Source organism: Anolis carolinensis, chromosome 1, assembly GCF_035594765.1.
Source record: "Anolis carolinensis isolate JA03-04 chromosome 1, rAnoCar3.1.pri, whole genome shotgun sequence".
NCBI classification, from domain to species: Eukaryota; Metazoa; Chordata; class Lepidosauria; order Squamata; family Dactyloidae; genus Anolis; species Anolis carolinensis.
In genome coordinates, this window is record NC_085841.1 from 27,302,272 (window position 1) to 27,327,380 (window position 25,109).

The 25,109-nt window shown below is 38.9% G+C and overlaps 1 protein-coding gene across 1 annotated transcript in view; it reads right to left on the bottom strand.

Moving 5' to 3' along the window:
• Window positions 1-2,659: 2,659 nt before the first annotated feature.
• LOC134296458 (protein PIP-1-like) overlaps window positions 2,660-25,109 on the bottom strand; it is a 29,529-nt gene continuing 7,079 nt past the window's right edge. Inside the window, exons 3-4 of the mRNA XM_062971500.1 lie at window positions 5,084-5,197; window positions 2,660-4,253 (exon numbers count right to left, since the gene is read on the bottom strand). Coding sequence (XP_062827570.1) covers window positions 4,114-4,253; window positions 5,084-5,197 — 254 coding nt within the window. The 3' untranslated portion in view covers window positions 2,660-4,113. The remainder of the gene's footprint in view (window positions 4,254-5,083; window positions 5,198-25,109) is intronic.

The window sequence follows — 25,109 nt, forward strand, 5'->3', positions numbered from 1 at the left end:
TCCTCGGCTGCTCCCGGGGAGGGAGGGAGGGAGGGAGGACTACGACTCCCAGGGGCCCAGATTCGCACCCTCCCTCCCCCCAATACAGGTCTCCAGTCCATACCACGCTACATGAACTTGAATGGATACTGTGGTTGTGTTGTCGAAAGCTTTCATGGCCGGGATCACACTGTTGTGGTATGTATTCCGGGCTCTATGGCCATGTGCCAGAAGCATTCTCTCCTGACGTTTCACCCACATCTGTGGCAGACATAGAGGTTTTGACGTCTGTGCGAAGCTAGGCAAGTGGGGTTTATATATCTGTGGAAGGTCCAGGGTGGGAGAAAGAACTCTTGTCTGTGGGAGGCAAGTGTGAATGTTGCAATTGGTCACCTTGATTAGCATTGAATAGCCTTGCAGCTTCGAAGCCTGGCTGCTTCCTACCTGGGGGAATCCTTTGTTGGGAGGTATTAGCTGGCCCTGATTGTTTCCTGTCTGGAATTCCCATTTTCTGGGTGTTTCTGGGAAGGTAATGGCACTCCATGTAGTCATGCCGGCCACATGACCTTGGAGGTGTCTATGGACAACACTGGCTCTTGGGCTTAGAAATGGAGATGAGCACCAACCCCCAGAGTCAGACATGACTGAACTTAACGTCAAGGGATACCTTTACCTTTACCTATACACACACACACACACACACACACACACACACACACACACACACATATAAGCAGGGACTATACACAGTATATATCACACACACACCAATTTAACAAAGTTTCAGCCACAAAAACAAAGTTTCTGAAGTAGAGCAATGACTTTCACAGTAAAGACAACCCAATTTAACAGGAAATAAGACTTTCAAACCAGGAACAGATTTCTGCAATTATTAAAAAATGGTTTATTATAAAACTATGAAAATTCTCCAAAAATCAGAGGATAAGGGAAACGTTCCAAATTTTGGTGAGCTATCAGTGTTAAATGTGTTCTACCACTGTACCAAGTTTGAAGAAGATCACTCAAAAAATGAGGGTGGGAGAGTCCTGTAAAGTCCTCTCCCTCTGTGCTGTTTTTGGGAATTGCGCATGCGCGTCCGCCATTACGAATTAATTTTGAAACTAACGAATTTTCGTTAATTTCGAAAAATTTTGGGGGCCAAATGCGGAAATACCATCAGAAACGAAAAGCTGCCCCCCTCTAGTTTTGAAACGAGTTTAGAATCAAATTTTTCATGGATCGATCAAGCCTAATATCTATGGAATAACATCCAGTGTGGTAGAAAGAACTCTTGTCTGCTTGAGGTAGGTGTGGATGTTGCCATGGATCTCCTTGATTAGCATTGAATAGCCTTGCAGCTTCAAGGTCTGGCTGGTTTCTACCTGGAAGAATCCTTTATTGGGAAGACTGGCTCTGACTGTTTCCTGTCTAGAATGCCTGTTTTGAGCAGAAGCCTTAGGCAGTGTGTCCAAGGGACAGAAATTTTGGGGAACAGAGTCCAAACCACAGGGCCACCACAAACAGGGCTCGATGCGAAAGGATCCTTGGATCAGTATCTATCCTTAGGACACCATTCACCCCTTTATGACAGAGAAGGCTTAGACGCCCGTTCTGTTAAAGGGCCAGCTATAGAAAGAGGGGGATCGGAAAAGGGGAGAACATCATCCCACATCCCCCTCCCCTTTTCTTCAGCACTGATCCCCATTATTTCCAAGGAGTAGCCATCGCCTCCTAATGCTCCCTTTCCAAATCATCCCTTGCCCTTTTAAGAAGAGGAAGGTGAGGCCCCTATTCCTTTTTTAAAAGGGGAAATATGGGGTGCTGGCTTCCCCCAAATCCCCTCCATGGACAGAGCTGAGGGGGAAAAGGAAGGAGCCTGAGGCTGTGAGGAATGGTGGGAGTTGGAGTCCAAAACACAGCTGGAGGGAGGAATGGCCCAAGGTGGCCCCTACCTGAAGGAATCTGCCTTCCTTGGGATGTTCCCTTTCTTATCTCTCTTTATCTCCTCAGCATCGCCTTGGGAACCAACTCCCTGCCTTTGTCGACGCAGGGCACCCAGGTAAGGCCACGGCCCTGTTCCGGCCTCTGCTTTATGGGCCCTCTAGTCCCCTTGCACGTGAGCGACCATTGGGGGTGGGTGTGGTGTGTGTGTTGAGCGCGCGCCAGTTTGTGTCCGGCACATGCGCTGTTTCGTGGTTCTGGGATGTGTGGTTTTGTTGTTTACTTCACGGCCCCTAGTCCATTAACATTATATATATATATATATATATATATATATATATATATATATATATATTATTGGAGTCATGCAGTTAGAAGGGACCCGAAGGCCCATCCAGTCCCATCCCTTTCTGCCAAGCAGAATATATTATTGGATTCATAGAGTTGGAAGAAATTCCAAGGGCCATCCATTCTGACCCCCTTCTGTCCAAAAGGAAGACTCTATTAAATCCTACCTGATAGATAGGAGAGCCATCCAGACTCTCACCCAGGCAACCATTTATGAAGAGTTTCAATTGTGAATTTTAAACTCCACTATATGCCTTGTTTTGGTTTTGTATATTTTGATATGTATTTTATGGAAGTATGTTTTAATATGTGTATTTTATGGCATGTTTTAAAATGATTATGTGTTTAAGTTTTAGCAGTGCTGTAACCAGAATTGTAACGCAGACAGCAGTCAAGAAATCAGAAGACATTTACTTCTTGGGAAGAGAGCAATGACCAACATTGATAAAATAGTCAAGAGTAGTGACATCACACTAGCAACGAAGGTCCCCATAGTTAAAGCAATGATATTCCCCATAGTAACCTATGGATGCGAGAGCTGGACCATAAGGAAGGAAGATAGACTGTGGAGATAGAGGAAAATTCTGAGAGTGCCTTGGACTGCAGGAAGATCCAACCAGTCCATACGCCAGGAAATAACACCCGACTGCTCCATGGAGGGAAGGATATTAGAGGTAAAGATGAAGTACTTTGGCCACATAATGAGAAGACATGAAAACTTGGAGAAGAGAATGATGCTGGGGAAAATGGAAGGAAAAAGGAAGAGAGGCCGACCAAGGGGAAGATGGATGGGTGGTATCCTTGAAGTGACTGGCTTGACCTTGAAGGAGCTGGGGGTGGTGACGGCTGACAGGGAACTCTGGTGTGGGCTTGTCCATGAGGTCACAAAGAGTCGGAAGCGACTAAACGAATAAACAACAATAATTCTGTAACCCACCTTGAACCGTGAGGGGAGTCAGGCAAGAAATAAAATTGTTCTTGTTGTTGTTGTTGTTGTTGATTCTAAAAGTGGGGTGGGCAAACATCCTCTGCTACAGAATGTGCCTTCCTTTAAGCAGCCCAGGAGGCGTAGATGCTGCCGGATGACGAGGGGAACTCCGCTTAGTGCAGCCACCCAAACCTCCAGCCCTTATGCTCTGCTGGGAAATCCCTGCCAATAAATGCCAATGGCAGAAACTGTAGGGTAAATCTCTGGGGCAAAGACATAGTAATGGAAACCATATTATCCTCTGGAAAAGGGGAGAGGGAAAATCCCAATTCCTCATTAGGAACCTGCCTCCTACCTCAAGATGAAGCAAAGAGCAAAGCAGGGAAGTGGAGTAGCCTTAAATAGCCTGCAGCTCTGCCCCTGTCAATCGGCCCCACTAAGTCTGGCTTCCTTCATGAGGGCCTTCAAATTCCACGCTGTGCCTTAGGTTTTGCCTACCAGTTGCTTCCATTATATCAGCTATTGCTGCTATGCAATATATATTAATAGAAAGGTGGGTAATGACAGTATGAATAAATTGAGGGTTTGGTTAACCAGTAAAAATTCATGAGTAAACAGGTTTATTTTGTCATCTGGAAAATTTCAGGAGTGTTTTGAACCCCTAACCCTGCCCCCCCCCCCCAATCAAATTTAGGCATTTCCGGGAATTTTCTCTATCACCAGGAGAATTAGAAACATTTCCCTTTAAAATAATTGATACATAGACTTCTGATCATTGTATTCTTCTGAATGCATACAATTGTATCAACAGCCATGGTTTCAACACATTTCTCCAGGAAAAACAATTAGGGAAGGCATAATCCAAAGGGGAAAGATACATACACATATTTAGATACTCCAGTTATTTTCAGAACTGTCTACAAATCCTGATTGCAGGAGTCACTGTCACAACACTTCAGTTCAATAGTTGTCTTCAAGTCTGGGTATTCCTCTTTTTCACCACAGAGATCATTTTTATCTGGCCAGCAGCCTCGTATTAATGCAATCAGCCCTTCATCTAGATTAAAATGAAAGAAATGATGGAGGGAAGAATAAGATTATCAGTGGTTTTCTTCAAATTAATAAACATCATACCCCAAGGCATGTTCTTAGCTCCCAATGCCAATCAATGGAACTCACATAACTCTTGATATAGTAATTAATGCACTAGGTCTACACTAATTGGAATCAATAAGGGGGTCCCAGCTATGTTTCAAAGTATAATGCTGCCAAGTCTATGTGCCTTTTCATATCCTCCTGTAATAGGCTAATTAACAAACTGCCTCAGGCAAAAGCAGAACATTTGTTCATCTAGCTCAACCAGACTAATATTCTCAACACAGTCTAGCAACCACATTTTCAGGCAGCAGTCTCTTCTTGTCTGCATACTGGGAAATGAACCTGGGACCATTTACAGGCAAAACTATGGTACTGTCACTAAATTGAGGCCCCTTCTACACTGCCATATAAAATCCAGATTATCTTCTTCTCTGGCTGCAGGAGCAGAGGCAGCCAGAGCAACATGGCAGGCCTAGAGCAAGGGCCCAGCCGGCGGTGGTAGGGAAGGGTTCACTAGCTCCCCGGGGCTTGCAAGGGGAGAAAGGCCACATAACAATTAAAATAATGTACAAATATTAAAATTAAAATAGTGTCCCTACTTTGTGGATTTTCACTTATCATGGGAGGTCCTGGAATGTAATCCTTGCGATAAATGAGGGAACACTGTATTGTTTTCCAGCATGCAGTATTCTCACTTTATGGGTGCAAAGATTTTCAGGGTGGTGTATGTGGCATATAGAAACTTCGAAGCTAAAGATGACAACCGAGGGACCCAAAGACAGCTCTTACTCTCATAAACTCTGGCAGAAGCACATGCTCCATTTTCATCAATCTCACAATCCTCTTCTAGTTCACATGGACCTGATTCATCCAAGGCACGGCATACATGGCACTTCATTGCATCTGTTCCCAAAGACAAAATCTTATTATTGTTACACTTCTGAACCAATGGGAGATGCTGCTTTCCATGGCTGTAGTGTGTGTCTCTGTTTGAATCAAGTTAACTGATTCTGAATTTTAAACAAACTCTTCTAAGATACTGAAAATTTACATAAAAATAGATCCAGCAATTTAGATAGTTCCTTTACGATACAATGAAGTCCACAAATAGTTTTTCCATCTCCACTGTAAAGTATAGTAGTAGTATTAATCAGAAAATGTTATAAAAACATAGAACAACAATGGGAGTTCTGCACATGCCCGGATAAGAGGAAGCAGCTCTGTTCCTGACTCTCCGGAGAAACAAATGGAAATAATGTCCAGAGCCTGAGATAAGAACCAATTTAGCAGGTTATTAATAGACAAATCAACGCAGGAGGCCCCCATAGCCAACAAACTTTCTTTCTAGAGTAGAAAAATTGGGGAAAAGAGACTTTATCAAATAAGATAAGCAAGAATGAAACTGGGAAGACAGCCAAAAATGGCGTCCAACGGGAGCTGCAAAACATTCAACAAATGATTGCAGAGCTATCATAATTCTAACGTGGACATGCTGTTGAAACAAATGAAGACAATACAACAAGATAATAAAATAATTTTGAAAAAACTTAAACAGACTGAGAAAAAATCGCAGCAAAATCAGGATGATATTGCAGCTTTAAGACTCAAAGTGGCTGAGTTATCAAATAGGCAAAGAAGAAAAAACTTGAGACTGTCAAGTTTCCCAGAACAAATACCTGCAGAAAACTTACAAAGGGAATTAATATCATGGTTTCAAGGTATAAACATAGAGATATTGCAAACTGAATTTGAAAGAGCCCACAGAGCCTTTCATTATGCAAGAAGGGGAGGTGTAAGAGATATCATAATGGCCTTCACCACAGAAAGTAAAAGAGATGAAGTGTTTAAACATCTTTAACAAAACAGAGACCTAAGATACAAAGGAAATTTTTTTTTTCCAAAATATGACCTCTCTCCGGAATCTCTGAAGATAACAGCTCTTCTAAAATATATGCAGACAGTTTGACTGCTCATGGGATAAAGTTTTCCTGGGTGTTACCGATGGCTATTCTTGTATATAAAGACAAAGAAAAATATATCACAAGAACACCAGAACAAGAACCAGAGAATGCTGAATAAACTGGGTATCCCTTTAAAACCAGAAGCAGAAAATGCTACAAACAAAAAAGGAGAAGTAAGTGAGTCGGAGGAAGGAGAGGAAGACGAAGACCAGACTGATTCAGAGGACGAATTATCAGCTAGATTAACAAGATCATCAAAATGAATAAGGACTACAACATCATGGACTACAGCATTTAAGTCTCTGTGGTAGATGGATGTAGGACGGAATGGACATTATGTTTAAGCTTAAGTATAACGAAACTAGTGGGTATGGAGGGAAGAGGGTTGAAAGCAGGCATATAATGGGTAAAAAAACAGTGAAGTAACTGGTGTGATGTCTCATGGGCCATGTAGTCCCGTTCCAAGTATTATTGTGGCAGATGAAGAGGAAAACTTTGGTTTCCCACCATTTCAGCCTGAATTGGAGCCCTTGCACCTGCAGGATGTTTGCCCTCCAGAAGTCAGCCAAACAAGCCTTGGGCAGAAATCTCCCCCGTTCTCTCGCCGGGATAATTATAATCGAGATAGAGGCGCTAGGGAGGCGAATCGCCGAAGCGCCAGGATCGCTGCCAGATAATTAGCTGATTAAGCCTGTTTCCCTTGGGAAATCTTAAGGAGTCATGCATCTGGACACAGTATGGGTTTCACTTCTTGTTCCCCAGGGAAAGTGTTCCTTGGCGGGAAAACAAGATCCTATATAGGTGTTTAACCGCAAGGAAATCCTTGCGGAGTCAATTCGTCAGCTTCAGGAGTGAGATCGTGTGTAGACTACGCTACTCCAGTTCCTTGTTTCCAGGACCTTGTTCTCGTTCCAGCCTTGCCTTGTTCTCCGGACCTCGCCACGGAATTCGCCACGGACCCTGTTCTTGTTCCTCGCTTTTGTTGCCTTGAATCAAGCCTTGTTTTGCCAAGAATCTAGTTTGCTTCCAGCCTTGTTGCCAAGTTCCATGGACTAAAGGACCTTGTCATTTCCCCACACTTTGCTTGGCAAAGTGTGTGTTTCGGTTATTGGATTACAACTTTGGACTCTAATATCTCATATTGGACATTGATTTCCTGGACTATATTTGACCTTTCCTGAAAGGTCTACTTCTGAACTATATTCTTCACTTGTTTTTATTGACTTTATATATTCCTTTAATAAAGATATTAGATAGATTCTGGTCTCTGTGCATGGTTATTGGTGCTCTGCAGCCTGGGTCCTGACACTGTACAGCTTGGAATATTAAAAATAAAAAAATAAACAGTAGAGGAAATGGGGGCCCAGAGCTGCAAGAAATCTCAAATGAAAGGAAAGATTCATTTCCTTAAAACAACATTTAAGAATGGGGAAGGGGTAATCACTAGGCTTGAGCGATCCATGAAAAAATTGATTCTAAACTCGTTTCAAAAGTGGGGGCCCCAGCGTTTCGTTTCTGATGTCATTTCCGAATTTTGCCACCCAAAAAATTCGAAATTAACGAAAATTCGTTATTTTCGAAATTAATTCGTTAATGGCGGACGCGCATGTGCAGTGGCCAAAAAAAAAGCACGAGGGGAGATTTTACAGGACTCTCCCGCCCTCATTTTTTGAGTGATCTTCTTCAAACTTGGTACAGTGGTAGAACACATTTAACACTGATAGCTCACCAAAATTTGGAACGTTTCCCTTATCCTCTGATTTTTGGCGAATTTTCATAGCTTTTATAATAAACCATTTTTTAATAATTGCAGAAATCTGTTCCTGGTTTGAAAGTCTTATTTCCTGTTAAATTGGGTTGTCTTTACTGTGAAAGTCATTGTTCTACTTCAGAAACTTTGTTTTTGTGGCTGAAACTTTGTTAAATTGGTGTGTGTGTGATATATACTGTATATATATATATATATATATAGTCCCTGCATATGTGTGTGTGTGTGTGTGTGTGTATATAGGTAAAGGTAAAGGTATCCCTTGACGTTAAGTTCAGTCATGTCTGACTCTGGGGGTTGGTGCTCATCTCCATTTCTAAGCCCAAGAGCCAGTGTTGTCCATAGACACCTCCAAGGTCATGTGGCTGGCATGACTACATGGAGTGCCATTACCTTCCCGCCAGAGCGGTACCTATTGATCTACTCACATTGGCATGTTTTCAAGCTGCTAGGTTGGCAGAAGCTGGAGCTAACAGCGGGCACTCACTCTGCTCCCGGGATTTGAACCTGGGACCTTTAAGTATGCAAGTTCAGCAGCTCAGTGCTTTAACACACTTCGCCATCAGGGCTCATGTATATATAGTATACATACACATACACACAATGTGGAGAATATGTGGAAAGGTAGATAGATAAGTTGGGAGCCACAGCGAAGGCACCTTCCTGGGAGCAAGGTCTAATAATAATAATAATAATAATAATAATAATAATAATAATAATAATAATAATAAATCCCCTACAATATCCAAGATGGCTCACTGCTACAGAATCTTGGGAGGTTTAGTTTGGTATGGTACCATTATTGGCAGAGAAAGCTAAGCTGTAGGAGTTGAAATCCAATCATTTATCCTCCCTATAGAATCAATTTTATATGCATTTTTAGCTACAGAAAAGCTAAAATCAGGACAGTAAAAGAACAACACCCAGAAAATGGGAATTCCAGACAGGAAACAATCAGGGCCAGCTAATACCTCCCAACAAAGGATTCCCCCAGGTAGGAAGCAGCCAGGCTTTGAAGCTGCAAGGCTATTCAATGCTAATCAAGGTGACCAATTGCAACATTCACACTTGCCTCCCACAGACAAGAGTTCTTTCTCCCACCCTGGACCTTCCACAGATATATAAACCCCACTTGCCTAGCTTCGCACAGACGTCAAAACCTCTGAGTATGTCTGCCACAGATGTGGGTGAAACGTCAGGAGAGAATGCTTCTGGCACATGGCCATAGAGCCCGGAATACATACCACAACAGTGTGATCCCGGCCATGAAAGCTTTCGACAACACAACCACAGTATCCATTCAAGTTCATGTAGCATGGTATGGAGACCTGTATTGGGGGGAGGGAGGGTGCGAATCTGGGCCCCTGGGAGTCGTAGTCCTCCCTCCCTCCCTCCCCGGGAGCAGCTGAGGACGGGCCTGGCCCACACCCCCTCACATCCCGGGACTCTTCCTCCTCACCGCCGGGCCCCACGCCAGCCTCCATCTCTGCGTGTCTCTGTCTCTCTCGGTCTCTCCATTCCCGGCTCCATCCGCCGCCTTCCCGCCTCACAGAGAGACACCAGGCCTGAGCTGAGGCGAGGCGGCAGCGGCGGCCATTTCCCCCCTCCGTCTTCCTCCTCCTCCTCGGCCTCCTTCCCCCTCGCCCCCTCCCATTGGCTGAGCCCGTGACGCCCCTTTTGCTGAGGGGCAAAAGGAAAGGGCCTGAGGCTGTTAGGAATGGTGGGAGTTTGGGTGATTTGCAAAAGCTTTTTTTCCTTACGAAAAAAACGACGACATAACAAAAAACGGCCTCTCGCGGTTCAAAACCGCGATATCCAGACGTGTGGTCAATCAAGGCCGTATATTGCTTCAAAAGAAACGAAAGTAACGAATTAATAACGGGTAACAGGGAAATCGAATTATTTGAGCAAGCCTAGTAATCACTGTTATAAGGGATGGAAACATAGCATATAATAAGCCACAAATACACAAAGATAATGGGTAACAAGCTAAAAATGTGTTTTTTAAATACAAACGGGTTGGCTTTGGATATGAAGCAGTCAAGAATAATACAATTAGCAAAGAAATCGTATTGCAACGTCCTTTGTTTAACAGGAAACCCACAAACATAAGAAGGATAACAAACAATTAGTAAATATTCCAGGTTGGAGCATGATAGCTGAAGAGAGGTACGAATAAAGCCAGAGGGGTAGCGATAGTAATGAAACATTCATCACAATTGGAAATACTAGAAACAATAATAGATAAGGAAGGGAGATACATAGTACTAATATGCAAAATAAATGGCAAGAAATATACAATAGAAAATGTATATGGCCCAAATAAAGGACAAAAGAAATATTTTAGAATGTGGTTTAGGAAAGTACAAGAAATTTACCAAGGGGAGCTAATAGTTGGAGGGGACTTTAATATGGACCTTAGAAAAAACAAAAACCTTTTTTTAAAAAAATGGAAATTGGAGGACATATTTGAAGCAAATTCTATAAATCAAAAGCCAACATACTTCTCACAAAGTCATAAATCCTTTTCATGGATAGATTATATATTAATAAAAAACACAAATAGGTCTAGAATTTTAAATATGGAAACACAGCCGATCTGGATTTCAGATCATGTGCCTATTATAGTGGAGTTAAGGATAGAGGAGCCTGGTGAAATTGAGGCAATAAAAACTTGGAGATATAAAAATTTTATAATCAAGACAGAAAAACTTAGGAATGAACTATCAGAAGAAATAAAAAATTACTTTAAAGAGAATTGGGGCTCAGCAAGTATAGAAACAGTCTGGGATACAGCAAAAGCAGTAATTAGGGGTTACTGTATAGCAAAAGAAGTGGCAGTAAAGAAACAGCAAGACAGAGAAAGGAAAAGAGTGTTTAGAGAAATAGAGGAAACACAAAAACTATTACAAAGTAAATACCAAGTGCAGGTGAAAGCAAAGTTGGAAAATTTAAAGAAACAATTAGAAGAAATTGATAATTTGGATTTATGGAAAAAAGAGATATTTATTAAAAATAATTTTCAAAGGCAAAATATGAATCCAACAAAAATTGGCTAATTATTTGAAGAACATGAAAGGAAGAGTTATCCAGTTAAAAAATAAATACAATAAAAAGTAAACTCGACCAAGAAATTAAGAGAGATATTTGTAGACTTTTATCAGGAATTGTAAAAAAAAAAACAAATACATGCAGGAGGATTTGATGAAAATATACAGAAAATAATAGATAGAGAAGACAATAGGAAACTAGGAACCGAAATAACTTATCAAGAAATAGAGCAGATTATTGACACACTGAAAAATGCAAAATCTCTGGGATGGGATGGATATACTGCAGAATTTTACAAAGAAATGAAAGAAATAATAATTCCAGAATTGAAGATTCTATTTAATAGCATAATGAAAGGAGGGAAAACCTCTGTTTTCTGCTGCAACTAATGAGTAATTACAGATTTGATACTTCATTTATTAAAATAATAAAAAATATATATATAGTATTTCAAGAGCAAGAATAAGAGTAAATGAAGGATTAACAAAATATTTTAAAATAGAAAGAGGAATAAAACGAGGTTGCCCTCTGTCTCCGCTCCTATTTGAATTAGCAATGGAATCTTTAGCAGATAGAATAAGAAACAATGGCAGGATAAAGGGATATCAGATTAGGAATGAAGAGGTGAAGATAAATCTTTATGCTGATGACATTTTACTAATAATGGAAAACCCAGCAGAAGCAAATAGTGAAATAAATATAATTTTAAAAGATTTCGAAAGATATTCAGGATTGAAAGTGAATATGTGCAAATCTGAAATGCTAGTGTACAATATGGGGGGAAAGGAGCAGAAGGAGCTGCAGACAAAAATGGGAGACATAAAAATAATAAGAAATAAAATAAAATATTTTTATTTTAAAAATAAAATAACCATTACAACAGAAATAACTAAGTTAAAAGCAACCAACTATGGGGCAATATGAAAAAGATTCAATATACCCCAAGGAGAATACTTGGATGGGGATTTCCAAATCTAAAATAGTATTATGAGGCCTTCCAACTATGATCTTTACTAGAAATAAGTTTAAAGGGAGAAGATAAATGGATAAAAGTTGAGAATGAAATAAATGAAGGTTGGGGAAAATAGGGACTATACACTAGATATATTAAAGAAATAAAAGAAAAACTAATAGGTCCAAGAAAGATTGCATATGAATGCTGGCAAAAATGGCAAAAATTATGGGCATATAACATTTCAGGAAAGGCCCCAATTGAGTATGGGACTCCCTTAAAGGTTTATTTATTTATTATTTATTTCCAGAATTTATACCCCGCCCTTCTCACCCGGGGGGACTCAGGGTGGCTTACAACAGTTGGCAACATTTAATGCCAAGAACATAATAATAAAACAAAAACAGTACATATAATCAATTAAAACTATAAAAAATACATCATTAAAATACATTATAAAAATTAAAACATATCTAAATTAGATCCATTTGTCTAAAAACCTCATGCTTCAGCCTTCAATCGGACCATGTCGACGTTATCATATTACTCGTTAAAAGCTTGTGCACACAGCCATGTTTTCACAGCCTTTCTGAAACCCAGAAGAGTTGGGGCTTGTCAGATATTTGTGGGGAGGGTGTTTCACAGCCGGGGAGCCACCACCGAGAAGGACCTGTCCCTCGTTCCCATCAGCCGCACCTGCGAGGCAGGTGGGACCGAGAGCAGGGCCTCTCCAGATGATCTTAGGGATCTAGCTGGCTCATATGAGGAGATACGTTCGGATAAGTAAATTGAGCCAGATCCGTTTAGGGCTTTATAGGTCAAGACCAGCACTTTGAATTGGGCTCGGTAGCATATCAGCAGCCAGTGGAGCTGGCTTAGCAGGGGGGTGGTACGCTCCCTGTATGCCGCCCCAGTTATTAATCTGGCTGCCGCCCGCTGTACTAGTTGGAGCTTCCGGGCAGTCTTCAAAGGCAACCCCACGTAGAGAGCCTTGCAGCAATCCAAACGGGATGTAACCAGAGCATGGACCACCGTGGCCAAGTCAGACCTCCCAAGGAACGGGCGCAGCTGGCGCACAAGTCTCAGTTGCACAAATGCTCCCCTGGCCACCACCGAGACCTGGGGCTCCAGGCTCAGCAATGAGTCCAAGAGAACACCCAGACTCCGAACCTGTGTCTTCGGGGGAGTGTGACCCCATTCAACACAGGCTGTAACCCTATTCCCTGTTCAGACTTACAACTGACCAGGAGGACCTCTGTCTTGTCTAGATTCAATTTCAATTTGTTCGCCCTCATCCAGTCCGACACAGGGGCCAGACACCGGTTCAGGACCTGAACAGCCTCCTTAGTGACAGGTGGGAAGGAGTAACAGCTGGACATCATCTGCATACAGATGACACCAAACCTTGAAACTCCGGATGATCTCTCCCAGCGGCTTCATGTATATGTTGAACAACATGGGGGACAGTGCTGACCCCTGCGGGACCCCAAAAATCAATGGTTGTGGGGTCGAGCAGGTGTCCCCCAATGTCAGGAATCTAGTCATTGGCAAATACCTTAGAAGAAAAAGGATTAAGGAGGGTAAAAGATATATGGAAACAAGATGGGGTGATAATTAACTGGCTAGATTTTTTGGAAAAAGGGGGGAAAGAAAATTGGTTAAAAGTAAGAGGGATCTGGGAAAAAATTTAAAAAAGGAGGGTGCACAGCCCACTGAAGAACTGAAGGTAGATATATTGCTAAACGCAAGAGAAAAAACAAGTAAAGGAACAGTGGCAAGAATATACAATTTAAGGGAAGAAAGTAAGGAATTTATGATCCGAGCAATACGTAACAAATGGAATGGGGTTAAAAATTAAGCACACAAGAAGTAGAAGAAATAATTAGGAACATGAATAAAATAAAAACAGAAAAATATAATAAATTAGAAAAAAAGATGGTATTAAGATGGTATAGAACTCCTGAACAACTGGCTTATATGATAAAAAGGGAAGAATTCAAAGTGTTGGCATTGTAATAAAGAAAAGGGCACTTATTCACATATGTGGTGGGAATGTTCTGAATTTAAAAGATTTTGGTTAATAATACAAGGGAAAATTCAGGACTTATTACAGTTAACAATACAAATTAATAATGATTTGCTACTTTGGGGAGTGTTGGATCATCCAAGTATAAAAACTAACTGCCAAGAGTTATTTAAAGTAACAATAAGAGCAGCACATGTCGTGAGTGCTAGAGGATGGAGAGACAAATTGAAATGGATGTTAAATAATTGGAATTATATGTATGATCAAGTGTTGTTAGACATTACAGGAATTATGACTAAGCAAGTAACAAGAATGAACAAACAAAAGGACATTACAAATAGATGGAAGGTCTACTTCAACTGGGTGAAAAATGGAGGAGCCAATGATTATATCAAAGAAAAAATACAAAGACTTTGCCTGTGGCTGGATTTGCAAGATTAGTAGAAATACAGTGTGGTTGAGGAGGGAGGGTGTGGGAGGAAGGGAAGGAAAAAAATACTGGTCGATTGGGAAGGCAAATGTTAAAAAAGGGAGATACTATTGTTATGAATTATGAATGTAAAACTCAATAAAAATGTAAAAAAAACCATAGAACAACAATATATATTACGTATACACTTTTATATTACTTGCAAGAAATGTAAGAAGGCAATACTTTCTACAACTTGTTACATTTCTTGGAAGTAACATAAGAGTGTATATGCACATACATTGTTTTACATGGTTTCTAAAGCAAAATATAAGCAGTCCTTGAGTTACAAACATCAGACTTACAAACAACTCATAGTTAAGAATGGGTGTGAGACAACCGGAAGTGAGAGAAATCTACCCCTAGGAAGGGAAATTCATTTTTGTTTTTTAAAAAATGATTTTATTAAAATTTTCCAATAAGATAAAAGAAAAAGGGAAAAAGAAAAGAAAAATAAGTTTAAAAAGGCCCAAGGAAAAAAACAAAAAGAAAAAGGGGGGGGGGGGAATCACTTTTGAAAGAGTTATCATAGCAAAAAGGTGTCTCAACTGAAGATTTCTCACCAATCCTTGTTTCCACAGCAAGCCAAATTTTCTAAAATCCAATTATCACAGGGACAGGAAGCAAGGGGATATCTTCTCAACAGGGGCACAGACAGCAAAACAAACCACACAGGGTGTTAACCCTTCCTTATGCTATCCAAAGCTAACAATTATGTCTATTTGGCTGGAGTAATACTTTAAAATGTACCTGTTCTAACTGACATACAATTTCACCTTAAGAACAAACTTACAGAACCTATCTTTTTTGTTACTTGGGGACTGCCTATACTACAAAATTGTCTACATTTTACCTTTTGGGGGGAGGAGATGCTGGTGGGAGATGACGTTATCTAAGGAGTTACTTTTACTCCAATTAAAGGAGTTGCTTAGGAATGGCTTGTTATTTATTGTTATTTATAATATAAAAGCAGTGTATCTTACCTCCGGGTACCAAATGAATAAAGGCACAGATTGAAATGAGAAAAATTTGGCAAGTGAGGGACATCTTGAGAATCAGTATGTCAGAGCAGCACTCTTAAGCCATACACGAAAAAAAACCATTGCTCTCCAGTCCTGTCCATTCCCTTTTATGCCCCTGCTAATGCATATTGACATGCAATTGAAATAATGTTCTGTCTCCCTCTGAGAACAACGAGAAAGGCCAATTGGCCATGAAATCATAAATTGGTCATGCATTTACAAAGTATAACGAAGGCTATACCAAAAAACAAGAGTAAAACAACCCTGAAACTTCCTTATGTGATACAATGCCCATATTCCTTTTATTATTGCTGTCGTCGTTATAGTTGTTGCTGATTTAATTAAGCTGTACTGTACCAAGTGAATAGAAGTTTGATTTACATGGTTCCCCTTTTGTCATCTATCCCTACAATAACCCAGTAAAGCTGTCTTGAATAATTTTGAATTTTACCAAGCTTTTTAAAAACAAACATATTTATCCCAAACTCGGTGCTGGCTGTTATGCCTACTGAGGTCAGAATGGGTTGGCATCTATGTGATCAGAAAGGAGCAGATTGTTCTATATCAGGCCTGCAAAACCTGTGGCCCTCCAAGTGTTCTGAACTTGAGCTCCCAGAATTCCTGACCATTGAACAAGCTGGATAGGGCTTCTGGAAGTTGAAGGCCCAAATAGCTGGAGGATCACAGATTACACCAGCCTTCTCAATACAGCTTCCCCCGCTCAGTTCACTGCCTGGGCATCCTATTATGAACTCAACAGATGTTCACAACCTCTGAGGATGCCTGCCATAGATATGGGTGAAACGTCAGGAGAGGATACTTCTAAAACATGGCCATACAGCCCGGAAAACATAAAACAACCCTGTGATCCCGGCCATGAAAGCCTTCGAAAACACACTCAGCAGATGTGTTTGCAATTGCTAGATTTTCACTTGAAGCTCCTTTTCTGGTGCAGAGCAGTGGTAATGACTGAGGACAAGAGGATGGGCCAGGTGATGCAATCTCAGCCTTGAAAACCAATGTAGCATCCATTCTATATCTGTGCATTTCATTTTTATTGTCTACATTTCTCCCTGTTGAAATTCATTTTGTTAGTTTTGGCCCAGCTTTTTAATCTGTTAAGGTGATTTTGGATTCTTATCCTCTTTTCTGGAATATTCCCTATTCCTTTCAATTTTGTGTCATCTTCAAATTTGATAAGCATATCTTCTATTCCATCATCCAAGTACTGACAAAGATGTTGAATAGCACTGGGCCCAGGATAGATGCCTCATTAGTCATTTTCTGCAGAATGAAGAGTAATCAATGATGATGATGATGATGATGATGATGATGATGATGATGATGATGATGGTGATGATGGTGATGATGATGATGATACTTTATTTGTATTCTGCCTTCTCTCCCTGAGGGGACTCAGGGCGGATTTCAACAAAAGATGGCAAACATTCAATGCCAGATCCAATTCATAAATAAAAGACATAAAACAAACTAGCCAAGTCCCAAAAAACTATATTCACAACAAATTATAACCCAAATCTATCTAACCTAATCAATATTAAACATAAGTTATATAAACAGCACTTAGCATTCATTTAAAATCATTATTAAAATATTATGTAGCCAATGAAGCCAGCGAGGTCAATGGTATCAGCTAAGCCAAAACCAACAAAATGTCAGAATATAATGATAGATTCAGAACAGGTATATTGATTGAGTGTAAACTTCTAGTCATTCTCCTCTCCATATGCCAACGAACAGAAGTAAGTTTTAAATTGTTTTTTGAAGGAGAGGAGGAATGGACCATTTGATACATGTAATTTTCCTTTGTAACTTAGCTTACTGATGTGTATTGAATACATTCTCAATTCAGGAAAGAAGCTATGTGCACCTATTCTAATCGTATTTTGCAATTCTGAATAGTGATTGGTTGATTTTAGATGTTCTGGACTATAGAGTGATTATAAAAAGCATTAGATTTGTACACATTCTGCATATGAAACTTTCTTAATGTTCTTCCTTCTTCCTTAAAGGAAAACTCACTTTGAAAGTTTTCTAAAATGTCAGAAGTGGTGTCTGTGTGTATTTAGAAGTAGCTGACAAGACCAATGTCTGCAGAAACGAAAAGGTTGATTCTTCATTCAGGAGTAATCACTTTCTTGGTTTTCATGAGCAAGAACTTTCAATGATACATTTCAGGAGCTTTAAACAATGGCCCAAAAGTGTATGTACTATGTTGCTACATAACCATGTCGCAGGGAACCAGATCCCAGGCTGCAATTTGGGATTGGAGTACTTTCATGTTCTCTGTGTATCCTTTAAATGGGGAGATAACTAGGGATCATGAACACAAAGCAGTCACATATGTGTAATTTAAAATTATGCATTTGTAATTACGCAATAGGAGTCTGACTGATTTATTATTACTATTATTATTATTTTAAATGTGATTTTTATTAAGTATTCAACAGTATATACAGTGAAAGTGGGAGCACAAAAAGTGTTACAGGAAAGAAGAATATAAAAAAGAGCAAAAGAGAACAAAAAAAAAACCCACAACTGACTTCCCATCTGTCTCTTAGGGGTTAAAACTTGGTTGTTTTATAGTCCTTTGTTTATGGTTCCAAGCTATCCTTCTTTGAAACATTGTTTATATACAGGACATGTCTATTGTGAATATACTTCCATTCTTTTTTAAATAAAATCTCTAAAGCCTGACCAGTCTGCTTTCTTTTTTCCATCTCTTAGTTTTTGACTCAGACAATCAGTTTGTATTATATCCATTACTTTTAGAATCCAGTCATCTACGGTTGGTATTTTCTTTTCTTTCCATACTCTTGCTAAGGCCAGTCTTGCTGCAGTGCTCATATGAAAAAACATTCTATCCTAGTTTTCATTTAGTTTGGAATTTGTTAAACCTAATAGGTACATTTTGGACTCTAATTTGAAATTTATTTTTAATATTTCTTGTGTCTTTAGTGTATCTTAACCCAGAAGTTTTTTTAAACTTTTTTTACATTCCCACCACTGATGGACGAATGTTCCAATTTCGCTTCTGCATTTCCAGCATTTATTTGATCCTTTTTTATTTAATTTTCCTAACTTTACTGGGGTGTAATACCATCTGCACTAAATTTTATATCAGTTCTCCCTGATGTCCAAGTCAGTGGTGAATTTTAGTTTTCTGGTCAAGAGTTCTTCTCATTTTTTTAATTTAATATTGTATCTGATATATTTGGCCCATTTCACCATGCAGTCTTTGATTTGCTCTTGTTCAGTTGCCCATTCATTTTTATCAGTTTTGTTTCTCTTCGCTTTATTTATTTATTTATTTACAGTATTTATATTCCGCCCTTCTCACCCCAAAGGGGACTCAGGGCGGATCACATTATGTACATATAAGGCAAACATTCAATGCCCATAAACACATTGAACCGAGACAGAGACAACAGACAGACAGACGCAGAGGCAATTTAACCTTCTCCTGAGGGGATGTTCGATTCTGGCCACAGGGGGGAGCAGCTGCTTCATCATACACTCTGATGGCACTTCCTCATTCCAATGTTGTAAATTAGTTAAATTTGCCTCCCCACTTTTATAAGTGGTACCTTATTTCCTACTTGATAGATGCAACTATCTTTCGGGTTGCTAGGTCAGCAACGAGCAGGGGCTATATTTTATTTCTAATTGATGGGTGCTCACCCAGCCACAGGCTGGCCTCGAACTCATGACCTCATGGTCATAGTGATTTATTGCAGCAGCTGTTTACCAGCCTGCACCACAGCCCAGCCCCAAAGTAAAGTAATGACTTTACTTCCCAAAGTCATTGTTCTCGTCTGAAACTTATTTTAGCATCCTCTTTGTAACATTGCTTTATTTCAAATATTGAAACCAAGTTATCTGTTTATGATCTTGCTTAATTTCTTTGTATGATTTGATAGTTAATTCCCTATTATCTGTTTCTTTTAGATGTTGTTGATAAGTCGGCCAATTTTCTCTGTTTTGTGTTGTTTTCTCTCTTTTGTGTTTTGCTTCCATCGGAGAAATCTATAAGGGGGTATTGTCATAAAGTCTGTTTTTATACTTTTCCCAAATTCTAAGTAGGTAGGCTCTTATGTAATGATTACCACAGTTTTTTTCCCTCTTCTTTTTATTATACCAGAGGTAGTCATGCCATCCTGAACGTAGGTCATGTTCCTTTAGTATTAACAATTTAGTTTGCTTTAGTGTAGCCCATTCCTTTAGGCACACCAGGTTGCATGCCTCATAATATGATCTGAAATCTGGAAGGCCAAGGCCTCCTCTTTTTCTTTCATCGATGAGTATTGATGATATAATTCTTGTTTTTTTTTTCCAGATGAACTTTGTTATTTTTTTATTCCATTTCATGAAGAGGTAGTCATTTCTGATTATCGGCAATGTTTGGAAGAGGAATAGAAGTTTCGGTAGCACCATCATCTTTATTGTTGCTATGTGGCTTAGAAGCAAGATGTTTGGGTGTTTCCATTTTTCAAGGTCTTTTTGTATTTCTATCCATAATTGCTCATAGTTATTTTTCTGTAACTTGGCATTGCTTGGTGTTATTGTCACTCCTAAGTACGTTTTTTCCAATTTTTATCTCTGATTGTGTTTGTAGTTTTCCCTTGCCTTGTCATCTATATTCTTTGTTATAATATAGTATCTTTGTATAATATAGTATCTTATAATATCTTTGTTTTTTGTTTGTTTAGTTTGAAACCTGCTAGTTTTCCAAACTTTTCAATTTTCCCAAGTCATTCATTAATTTTCCCCAAAGGATTTTGATAATATCAAACCATATCATCAGCACATACTCTCAATTTATAATTTTGATTTCTGATCTTCAGTCCTTCCAGATTCTTGTCTATTGGTCCCTGATTTTCTTGTCCGTTTATCAATATCGTGGCTTCTTGTTTTGTATAAATGGCTCTGACGGCACTTCGAAATTTATATCCGATGTCAATTTCTTTCAACAATAGATGGAGATAGTCCCAGTTAATTTTATCAAATGCTTTTTCAGCATCAATGAAGAGAAGTGCCATCTGTTTTTCGTTATGTTTTTCATAGTATTCAATTGTGTTTATTATTGTTCTGATGTTGTCCTTAATTTGTCTGTTCGGTAGGAAATTGGCTTGGTCGTCTGATATCCAGTTGTTTAAGACGGACTTTAATCTATCTGCAATTATCATTGTGAATATTTTGTAGTCATTGTTCAACAGAGATATCAGTCTGTAATTTTTAATGTCAGTTGGTTCTGTATTTCTTTATGGATTAGAGTGATGTTGGCTTTTCCCCAAGTATTCGGGAATCCTTTATTTTCTAGTATGTCATTTAGAATATCTTTCCGTAGCGGGGCTAATTTGTCTTTAAATGTTTTGTAAAATATAGCAATATATCCATCAAGTCCAGGTGTTTTATTGTTTTTAAGATTTCTTATGGTGGAATCAATTACTTCCATAGTTATTGGGTTGTTTAGTAGTTCTCTTTGTTTCTCTGTTAGCTTTGGTAGGCTCAGTTTACATTTTATTTATTTATTTCAATCATTTATACCCCGCCCTTCTCACCCGAGGGGACTCAGGGCGGCTTACAAGTGGCAATTGATGCCTTTACACTGATATACAATGAACTAAAACGTTAAAACAGTTAAAACAGTCATAAAATACAATATACAAAATTTAAAACAATGCAAAGTGCTTATGCCTTTCATCCACCAGACCTTATACAAGAGCCGTAATTCAGACCGCGTCGAAGCCAACACATGCTTATTCTTCAAATGCCTACGTACATAGCCAGGTCTTCAGTTTTTTTCTGAAATACATAAGTATGTTGTAATTTCTTCTTTGGGGGTTTCTTCTTTTTTGTATAGTTCTGTACAAAATTTGTTGAAGTGTTTGGCGATTTTTTGTTCTGCTGCGTAGGTTTCCCCGTCATTTTGTATTTTTGTAATGTATTGCTTTTGGTTTTTTTCCTTTATCCTTTTTGCCAGTCATTTTCCAATTTTATTAGCATTTTGAAAATGATGTTGCCTCATAAATTTCATCTGTTTCACAATTTGGTCTGTTTGTAATATTTGTAACTGTTTTTTAAATATGTCCAGGTCTACGGCAATCTTTCTGCTTATAGGTTTCTTTTTTAATTGTTCTTCTTCTTTTTTCCCCCCAGAACTTCTGTCATTTCTTTATTTCTGTTTTTGTTTTTTACGGAGTTCTGTTTGATGAAGTTGCCCTTCATTACTGCTTTCATAGCCTCCTATTGTTTAATTTTGGATGTCTCATTTCCTTTATTTAGTTCCAGGTATTCTTTAAGTAATTTTTTGTTTAGTTCAATATCTTTCTTGTTTTTCAGTAAGTTATCCTTTATGCACCATCTGAATTGTCTAATTTTCTCTTTTATACTATGGGTTCGAGCGCACAATGGTTGGAAATGATTCTTGGCAGTATGTCTATTTTTTTATTCTATTAGTCAAAGCTCTTGTTGCCCATATCATATCGATGCGTGACCGTGATTCGTGCCTGCTTGAATAAAAGGTATTGTCTCATTGGTTTTCATAGTGGTTTCTCCATATATCTAACAGGTTTAGCTCTTCTAAGTGGGTTAGGAATCGTTTTGGTAGTTGGCTTGATTTCACTTTTATCGGTTTGTCTTTGGTAGTTGTCTTGCCTTTGGTTGAATCCACAACTCTTTTACCAATGCAACTCAAAGCAGGAATGCCCATCCTTTGAGCTGAATTCTATTCAGTATGTTTCATCAATCTGGAACAGAAATATCTGTAACATGTCATAGCCAATGTCCCGATATGTTTTCCATGGTTTCTAAAACAAAATACTACGAAGTTGTCTAAATCTGACTTTGGGGGGGAAAGCGGGTGGAAGATGACATTATCAAAGGAGTTACTTTTACTCCAGTTAAAGGGGGTGCTTAGGAATGGCTATTATTATTATTATTATTATTATTATTATTATTAATTTTCTATGCCACCTTTCTTCAGGACAGACCCAAAGCGGCTCACAACATATTTAAAAATATACATATAAATAGTTAAAACTGTAACTAGTAAAACAAGTATTATTGAACATTAAAAGTTTTTATTTAATTTTCTTGATATAAAAGCCTTGCCCCATCAATAATCAATGTAACTTACCTCCAGGTGCTAAATCAGGAGTCCTCAAACTTTTTAAGCAGAGGGCCAGTCCACAATCCTTCAGACTGTTGAGGGGCCAAATTATCATTTTTTAAAAAATACAAATAAATTTTGATGCACACTGCACATATTTTATTTGTAGTGCAAAAAAAAATCCCAACAACAATGAAAGAACAATACAATATTTAAAAATAAAAACAATTTTAACCAACATAAACCTATCAGGATTTCAATGGGAAGTGCTTCTGGCCAATGAGATAGTCAAGTTAATTAGGACGGTTGTTGTTGTGTGCCTTCAAGTCATTTCAGACTTTGGACGAGCCTAAGTCTAAAACTGAGGGCAGGGGCCAGGTCAATGACCTTGGAGGGTTGCATCCGGCCCGCGGGCCTTAGTTTGGGGACCCCTATGCTAAATGAAGAAAGCCACAGATTGATATGAGAAGAATTTGGCAACTAAAGGACATCTTGAGAATCTGTGTTTCACAGTAGCACTCCAAGTCATGCAGGAAAAAAATACACTGCTCTCCAGTCCTATTAAGAAAATGTTCCTTTTTATGCCTTTGCTAATGCATATTCACATGCAATTGAAATTATGTCCTGTCTTAATGGGAGAACAAAGAGAAAGTAATGTAATGCTTACATTCAGATCAAAAGCAGATAGATTCAAACATAGTAGTTAACAAGCTAATGCAGCAAATCATGTACATCAAAAGTGTGTCAAATAATAATAATAATAATAAACTTGATTTCTATAACGCCCTATCTCCCCAAGGGGACTCAGGGCGGTTTACAACAGAAAATTGGCAAACACTCAATGCTGGCATAACATAACAAAACAGATCAAATAATAAACAATAAACATCAGGTGCACTTATAGAACAACTCAAAAATAACAAAATTAGGAATTTAAATATATAAATCAAACATTTAGGACATGTTTACTAATAGATCTAATAATAGTAAACAGTTAAAACATTAAATATAAAAAGGCAGTTTGCGAACAAGCCAACAGGGCTGAGGTAGTGTCTGTTTAAGGTGCTGGACAAACTAGAATTAATAGATTGCACAATTCCACAAGTTAAAAACAACCTATATGGGTTACCATTCCCCTCCCCTGCCTCCTGATTCCCTCCTCATAATGCCCATCCCCATTTTTATGCCCTCCCAGAGATTCCAAGATCCCTGCAATTAAGGAGTCCTCTGGATACTATTTAGATACAGGAATACAGCCTAGGTCTTTGTGGGAGTTGTAAACTGTGGTAGGAGGTCCTTGGGGAGGCAGATGGGGGTGTTTTTGCCTCCAATAACTGATCACAAGAACAACCCCCTCAGCACTGATTATCACCGGGTCTGATGTATTGTTTTTCTTGCCCTTATTTGGTAATAACTCTTCATTTATCCCACCCCATATTCTCCTATTATACTACAGCACTTTATTATCTACCTCATCAGACTTTAATTATGCACTCCTCTCACCACTGCCCAGTCCTTCACTATCTTAAATCGCTATATTGTTCTTATTTGGCAGTTTTACTTATCATTACATTATTGTTTAAAATGGTAGTTTAACTCTGTGTAATTATAAATATTGATGATGTTTGTTTTTGTTCTGAATGTATTTTATCTTGTTTTATTGTGGTAATTTGGGCTTGGCCCCATGTTAGCCGCCCCGAGTCCCTGCGGGGAGATGGAGGCAGGGTACAAAAATAAAGTTATTATATTACAGTAGAGTCTCATTTATCCAACACTCGCTTATCCAACGTTCTGGATTATCCAACGCATTTTTGTAGTCAATGTTTTCAATATATTGTGATATTTTGGTGCTAAATTCGTAAATACAGTAATTACTACATAGCATTACTGCGTATTGAACTACTTTTTCTGTCAAATTTGTTGTATAACATGATGTTTTGGTGCTTAATTTGTAAAATCATAACCTAATTTGATATTTAATAGGCTTTTCCTTAATGCCTCCTTATTATCGCTTATCCAACATATTCGCTTATCCAACATTCTGCCGGCCCGTTTATGTTGGATAAGTGAGACTCTACTGTATTATTATTACTTGGGAAAGTAACATGGCTTTTCAAACTGCATGCTGCAAACTTCATTGCTGCTGTAGTTTGGAGCAGTCACTGAAAACCATTAGGCAGACTGCAGGTCCATCCAGACAGGCACCAAACTGGAACCTGAATCGGTTTTTATCGGAGGTGTCAAAACAATGCCTCTGGTAAAAATGAATTAATTTGGAACAAAACAAGGTTTCCCTCTTCTGTTCTGAATTAATTTGATGCCCCATTAGAGCCAGGCCTTCCTGAAAGGCCCAGGTTTAATGGGGTATTGAGCCTGTGAAAACTCACTTCTGGGTAGTCTCAGGACCACCTGGGATACATCTCCATTGTCATCA